Source organism: Notolepis coatsorum (assembly GCF_963971535.1).
Source record: "Notolepis coatsorum genome assembly, chromosome: 7".
Lineage (NCBI taxonomy): Eukaryota > Metazoa > Chordata > Actinopteri > Aulopiformes > Paralepididae > Notolepis > Notolepis coatsorum.
Window position 1 is genome coordinate 41,762,641 of NC_140171.1, and position 7,500 is coordinate 41,770,140.

The 7,500-nt window shown below is 45.1% G+C and overlaps 1 protein-coding gene across 1 annotated transcript in view; it reads left to right on the plus strand.

Moving 5' to 3' along the window:
• The window catches only part of LOC311231633 (multiple PDZ domain protein-like), a gene marked incomplete at both ends in the record, with an annotated part of 105,102 nt that overhangs the window by 9,081 nt on the left and 88,521 nt on the right, over positions 1-7,500 (plus strand). The window contains 7 exons of the mRNA XM_084318261.1: positions 729-968; positions 2,809-2,877; positions 3,525-3,647; positions 4,696-4,779; positions 5,705-5,812; positions 6,764-6,866; positions 7,088-7,179. Of these exons, the coding sequence (XP_084174387.1) occupies positions 729-968; positions 2,809-2,877; positions 3,525-3,647; positions 4,696-4,779; positions 5,705-5,812; positions 6,764-6,866; positions 7,088-7,179 (819 nt within the window). The remainder of the gene's footprint in view (positions 1-728; positions 969-2,808; positions 2,878-3,524; positions 3,648-4,695; positions 4,780-5,704; positions 5,813-6,763; positions 6,867-7,087; positions 7,180-7,500) is intronic.

Sequence of the window (7,500 nt, forward strand, 5' to 3'; positions counted from 1 at the left end):
ATTCTCACAGCGTACGAGTCGCGTCGGGTTCGCTTGGAAGTGCGCCGAGACCACCCTCTCTAGGTGGTCTCGGCCCGCTTGTTTTGTTCCGCAACAGAATGTGATTGCTGTGTTCATATATGCCCAACTGAACCGAAATAGGGGGTAAACGCTCCAGGTTTCGGAACAACAGCTCCAAACAAGCTAGGTGTGAAAACGCCCTTAATAAAAAGAAAAAGACTCATTTAATCAGATTAATCACTTTATTCAAATTGAGGATTTAGTTTGAGGATATTTTAAAAAAATATATAAAAACCCTGACGAAGTTCGAATCCCAAAAACAGGCTTCGGGGACAGCCTTATTTCCTAACACTCATCACTTCTCCTACCTTCTAATTCCTCCCATCTCTCCCTTGATCTTCTCTTAATTCATGTCTGTTTTCTTTAATCTCTGCTTTCTGACCTTGATGTATTAATAAATGTATTCATTAAAAAACATCAATATATATACAGTATATTAATATAGCATGGTCCACTACTCCCAACAAAAGACATCCTACTGTTATGATATTTTATTTGCAGTAATGCTGATGCGTTATATTATAGATACATAATAAATAAATCACTATAAATAAATAAATAAATAAATATATATACGTTGTATATTGTATTGTATGTTATTGTTTGTTTATTATTATATGAAACACTGCTTTATAGACAAGGTTTGTCATGGTTTGTTCTCCTCTCAGGGGAGACGTAGCCTCTCCAAGTCCATGTCTGTGAACAGTGGCCTGTGTCAGGGCATGCGGCTGGGTCTGAAGACGCTGACCCACAGCGACTCCTACACGTGGGCCGTGGAGAACAGAAGGCCCAGCAGCACCAGGTCCCTCCACAGACAGAGCAGCATATCCTCCACAGACTCCCAGGACCAGTCGCATTCAGACTTCCTGACTGACAACGGTGACCAAAGCAGTTACATGGCATCTCAGGTACGTTGGTAAACGTGAGCTCGGGATCACCGTGGCTCCATCTGGGTTCAGCGCAGGGCTCCGGCCGGGTTCAGCGCAGGGCTCCATCTGGGTTCAGTGCAGGGCTCCGTCTGGGTTCAGCGCAGGGCTCCGTCTGGGTTCAGCGCAGGGCTCCATCTGGGTTCAGTGCAGGGCTCCGGCCGGGTTCAGCGCAGGGCTCCATCTGGGTTCAGTGCAGGGCTCCGTCTGGGTTCAGCGCAGGGCTCCGTCTGGGTTCAGCGCAGGGCTCCATCTGGGTTCAGTGCAGGGCTCCGGCCGGGTTCAGCGCAGGGCTCCATCTGGGTTCAGTGCAGGGCTCCGTCTGGGTTCAGCGCAGGGCTCCGGCTGGGTTCAGCGCAGGGCTCCATCTGGGTTCAGCGCAGGGCTCCGTCCGGGTTCAGCGCAGGGCTCTGTCCGGGTTCAGTGCAGGGCTCCGGTTGGGTTCAGTGCAGGGCTCCATCCGGGTTCAGCGCAGGGCTCCGTCCGGGTTCAGTGCAGGGCTCCATCCGGGTTCAGTGCAGGACTCCGGCTGGGTTCAGTGCAGGGCTCCATCTGGGTTCAGTGCAGGGCTCCGTCTGGGTTCAGCGCAGGGCTCCGTCTGGGTTCAGCGCAGGGCTCCGTCTGGGTTCAGCGCAGGGCTCCGTCCGGGTTCAGTGCAGGGCTCCATCCGGGTTCAATGCAGGGCTCCGGTTGGGTTCAGTGCAGGGCTCCATCCGGGTTCAGCGCAGGGCTCCGTCCGGGTTCAGTGCAGGGCTCCGTCTGGGTTCAGTGCAGGGCTCCGTCCGGGTTCAGCACAGGGCTCCGTCTGGGTTCAGCGCAGGGCTCCGTCCGGGTTCAGTGCAGGGCTCCGTCTGGGTTCAGTGCAGGGCTCCGGCTGGGTTCAGTGCAGGGCTCCGTCTGGGTTCAGTGCAGGGCTCCGTCTGGGTTCAGCGCAGGGCTCCGTCCGGGTTCAGTGCAGGGCTCCGTCTGGGTTCAGTGCAGGGCTCTGTCTGGGTTCAATGCAGGGCTCCGTCTGGGTTCAGTGCAGGGCTCCGTCTGGGTTCAATGCAGGGCTCCGTCTGGGTTCAGTGCAGGGCTCCGGCTGGGTTCAGTGCAGGGCTCCGTCTGGGTTCAGTGCAGGGCTCCGTCTGGGTTCAGTGTTTCAATTTTCAATTACAGATCTTGTGTTGTAAATGTAGCTCACCCTTCCTTCACTCACAGCATAAGACCTGTTTGACCTGAGAGAACCTTATAGTATTTCCATTGTAGAGGTTTTCTCATCTTGCATCTTACAGTATACTGCATCAACAAAGAATTATTTTCCAAATAATTCCTCAGCAATAATGCAGCACGCAGCAACATGTGCAATGTGACACCTCTACTTTGCATACATCTGTATCCATAAGGACCTGGAGGAGTTATGTTTGATACAGTAGCAAGGGAGTGGTCATCACTCATCATAATAGCTGTTGCTTACCTTCCTTTGAGCTGCCCACTTGTGCTGTTGTACAGTAGCTATTTGCTGGCAAAGATGCTAGCTAGCGTGGGTATTCCCAAACCAAATAAATAATACATATCTATGGACAAAACTGCATAGCTATCTCATTCTCCTTGTAACAAATATAATTGTGAGGAAAAATAACTAGTGGCTTGCAGTGTGCCAAAGTTGACAGACATTGAAGGTTAATATATCTCTCACTAGATATAGTACTACAGTTACTGTGTCACACGCACATGGGAAGTGGAATTACGAAAGCGGCAAGTTAGCAGTGTCCTTGCTGCATAGAAACACAAGGTGAATAAGATAGTTATAAACATGTATTTCCTTCCATACTGTATGTAGTACTGCACCCCCCCTCGAATTGGCCGAACCCTGTCAATGGGAAGGAACCTGTCTGCTATCGCCCATGAGGTACGTTCCTGTCTGTTATCACTGAATTGAAACAGATTGGTGTCTTGTGTCTGTGTGTGTGGTGAAGCATACATATATAATTTGCCTGCTTCCTTGTCACGTGCCTTTACATATTTAAGCTGTTGCTTCTTTCTTTCTTTCTTTCTTTCGTTCTTTCTTTCTTTCTTTCTTTCTTTCTTTCTTTCTTTCTTTCTTTCTTTCTTCTTCTTTCTTTCTTTCTTTCTTTCTTTCTTTCTTTCTTTCTTTCTTTCTTTCTTTCTTTCTTTCTTCCTATCTATCTATCTATCTATCTATCTGTCTGTCTGTCTATCTATCTATCTATCTATCTATCTATCTATCTATCTATCTATCTATCTATCTATCTATCTATCTATCTATCTATCTATCTATCTATCTATCTATCTATCTATCTATCTATCTGTCTGTCTGTCTGTCTGTCTGTCTGTCTGTCTGTCTGTCTGTCTGTCTGTCTGTCTGTCTGTCTGTCTGTCTGTCTGTCTGTCTGTCTGTCTGTCTGTCTGTCTGTCTGTCTGTCTGTCTGTCTGTCTGTATGTCTGTCTGTCTGTCTGTCTGTCTGTCTGTCTGTCTGTCTATCTATCTATCTATCTATCTATCTATCTATCTATCTATCTATCTATCTATCTCAGAGGCGCCATATAGAGATAATAGAACTGAGTAATGATGGGAATGGGCTGGGCTTCGGTATCGTAGGAGGGAGGAGCACAGGGGTCATGGTCAAGACCATCCTCCCCGGAGGAGCAGCAGGACAGGTAAATCCACCTGTCAGTCAGTTAGTCAACCAATCATCAAACAACCATCCAATATACAAAGCAGTGGGACAGGCAACACCTTGAATGCATTGCTCGTACGGTGCGCATATTCAATTACCTTTGAAACCTGAAGGTAATCTTACGTTGACGCTGACTCAGCTCGTACATTAAATCAAGGTTGAGGGAGGAACAGATGACAATGTGAATGAAAAGTGCACTAAATCAAGCGCATTAAAAACACATAACGGTGAGTCTCAAGAGTAGATATTGTCTACCGGGACAGGTTGTTCCCTCATGCAGTCAGACTCATGAACAAATAGCACCAACGACCTGTGACTTAGGGAAAACAGTACCTTATAGCTGCCACTGCTACTGACCGGCACACATTACTGACCTGCACACATTACTGACCTGCACACATGACTGACCTGCACATATTACTGACCTGCACACATTACTGACCTGCACACATTACTGACCTGCACACATTACTGATCTGCACACATGACTGACCTGCACACATTACTGTTTAGTTTAGTTTACTCAGTTTATTTGGTCAGGGACAGTGCATAATATATCAATCAACAGTTATACATTTATAAATGAAAAAAGAAACTGTACCGGTAAATATGCCAACATTAGCAGGGTTGCTAGTTTTCAGTTGTAGTCCCTGGGCTAGATGTTTAAGCCAGAAAGACCTGCACTGCACACATTACTGATGTGTACATAATACATACATAATTTGCACACAGTACACGTAACATTTATGTTTATTATCTGCTATATTTGCTATTTTATATTTGCACACCGTACACATATATTTAAGATTTAAGATTTTCTGTGTTACGTAATGCGATGCTGCTATTTTAAATATTTCTTATTGTTTACACTCCTTATTCTCTGTACCACTGTGTGATGATGTTGCTGCTCGGCCCCGAGGAGACAAGAACAAATCATTTCACTCCTCTACTGTAAAAAGTCAGGGATGTGAGAAATAAAGTTGAACCTTGAACCCTGTGTGTGTCTGTCGTGACAACTCGGCCCACAGGACAAGCGCCTGAGCAGCGGAGACCAGATCCTGCGCATCGGGGACACGGACCTGGTGGGAATGAACCGAGAGCAGGTGGCACAGGTAGCAGTCCATTTGTTCACATTTTCAGGGGGAAGGTTAAGCGCTTAGTTGGCCTTATTCTCCCTCCCTAATGGAAACGCATTTCACAATGTGCTCCACACAGAGCGGGTAGTTCCAACCTAGCGACCTGATTGGTGTAGAGTTTGTGTGTGTGTGTGTGTGTGTGTGTGTGTGTGTGTGTGTGTGTGTGTGTGTGTGTGTGTGTGTGTGTGTGTGTGTGTGTGTGTGTGTGTGTGTGTGTGTGTGTACACCGTAGTTCACCACTGCAGCTGCTCTCCTCAGCTTAATTTCGACAGACATTGGGCTAGATCCACAAAGAATGGATTGCACTGTGCTAGTTGCACCCTACTTACAATTCATTATGAATTGAAAATGGGGGACCCTGGTGTAAACTGTCACAAATATTGCAGGGTTTGATTGAATGTGCGTTAATTCTTAAGATCGCAAAATCCTGGAGGAACTGATCTAAGAGCTGTAACTGCATGGCTTCAAACATCAACATTAATGTACATTTTCTTCCCCTTCGGATTTCTATTTTTTATGATGTTCTCTCTTTCTTACACAGTACCGTATATTTGTATGTCTTAAATGTCTTGATGAATTGAAAATGGAGGACCCTTAATGTAAACAAGACGAAAGTATTTCTCTGGTCTGCATCCCCTTAACAATTGTGTGTATTGAGCCTTACTGTATTCTACCCATTCTACAATCTGTTAATACAAGTTTTTAAAAGTAAGTTTTTTACAGTAAGGCTCAATACACACAATTGTTAAGGGGATGCAGACCAGAGAAAGACTTTCGTCTTGTTTACACCAGGGTCCCCCATTTTCAATTTACAATGAATTGTAAGTAGGGTGCAACTAGCACCGTGCAATCCATTCTTTGTGGATCTAGCCCATTGTTTTTCATCTCCTCACTGGCTCAGGTGCTGAGGAACGCCGGCCGCCGTGTGACACTGCTCATCGCCAGAGACATCGCCGGGGACAACCACCTGTCATCACCTGACCTCCGACAGGACAGTGTGGACAGCAAGGTGTGTGTGTGTGTGTGTGTGTGTGTGCATGAATGGAGTTGAGTTTTTTAATCCTATTTATAATACAGTACTGCATGTTAGTGATAATAGTAACGTACTGACAGAAACAACCACATGTGTATGGAAGAACTTAGACCTCTACAAGGTTCCACACAGACTGACAGAACAACCACCTGTGTATGGAAGGACTTAGACCTCTACAAGGTTCCACACAGACTGACAGAACAACCACCTGTGTATGGAAGAACTTAGACCTCTACAAGGTTCCACACAGACTGACAGAACAACCACCTGTGTATGGAAGGACTTAGACCTCTACAAGGTTCCACACAGACTGACAGAACAACCACCTGTGTATGGAAGAACTTAGACCTCTACAAGGTTCCACACAGACTGACAGAACAACCACCTGTGTATGGAAGGACTTAGACCTCTACAAGGTTCCACACAGACTGACAGAACAACCACCTGTGTATGGAAGAACTTAGACTGCTACAAGGTTCCACACAGACTGACAGAAGCAAGATTTTCCATACAGTGCAAAAACCAGGATTTTGTTTTCTTTTTAAATCATATCCTGAGACTGACAGCGGAGCAAACTGGCCAACATCATCTTGACTTAAAAAAAGAAATCTCCCATTTCAAAACATTACTGAAAAAAAGCCGACATATTGAACAAATTAGGACCACCTAATAATGGTGTCATGCGGGCTATCACTGTGAGGAACGTTTCAAATACATGTACCACTTTGCTGCAGTCTCACTCTCCCCACCCCAGGTGCACAAAATGAAGATAACACAGATATAAATCTTATCCACACAACCCATACGTTTTCGTTTAACTATCAGCTGGGGAAAAAGGCCAACTGTCCGGAACATTGTGTGCGGAACGCAGTTAGTTCACGTTACTGGACGTTTTGTAATAACGGTTTCTTCTTTGTTGTTCTTCAGCTCAGTGACTTGGACGACGACTATGAATTTAATTTGAAGTTCACTAAAAACACCTTAGGACTGGGATTCACCACCACTAGCTACATAGGAGATCTCAACTCAGGTAATACTATCTATCCTGTTACGTACTTATCATCAACTTAACGAAACTTAGTACGGTAATTATCAGTTACCGTACACAGAGCTACGTTGAAGTTAGATACAGAGGAAGTTTAAGTGATGTATCCATCCGTACTCCTGTGTGAAGGTCGAGCTGATACTTAACTAGGAGCTTTCTGTTTCCGTTGAGTTGACGTTGTGTGTATTTATTTTCCCGCCTTTTAGCCTATAGCGCTGGTGTGATTGTGAAGAGCATAGTGAATGGCAGTGCGGTGGACCAAGATGGATGCCTGCACATTGGAGACACCATTCTCTCTGTGAGTTCCCCAGAGAACAGGGGAAAAATCACATTATTATTTTCTGCTTTCTGAAGGAAAGTATGTTGTTTGTTGGCTTAGAAATGAAAGTCTCAATTCTTAATGATTTCAATATCTCAAAACGTGCAGAGATTGCAACTTTTAGCAGTTTCATCTGCACCAATTCAAGCTGTTTTAGTTTTTTAGCTGATAAAGGTCTCCTTACTTTTTCTCCATCTGTCTACTCTATGTTTGTATATTGTTTTTTTTCCATCTGTCTGCTCTCTATATTTGTGTATTATTATTTGCTCCATTAATCTTTTCATGACTATTGATCTCTTA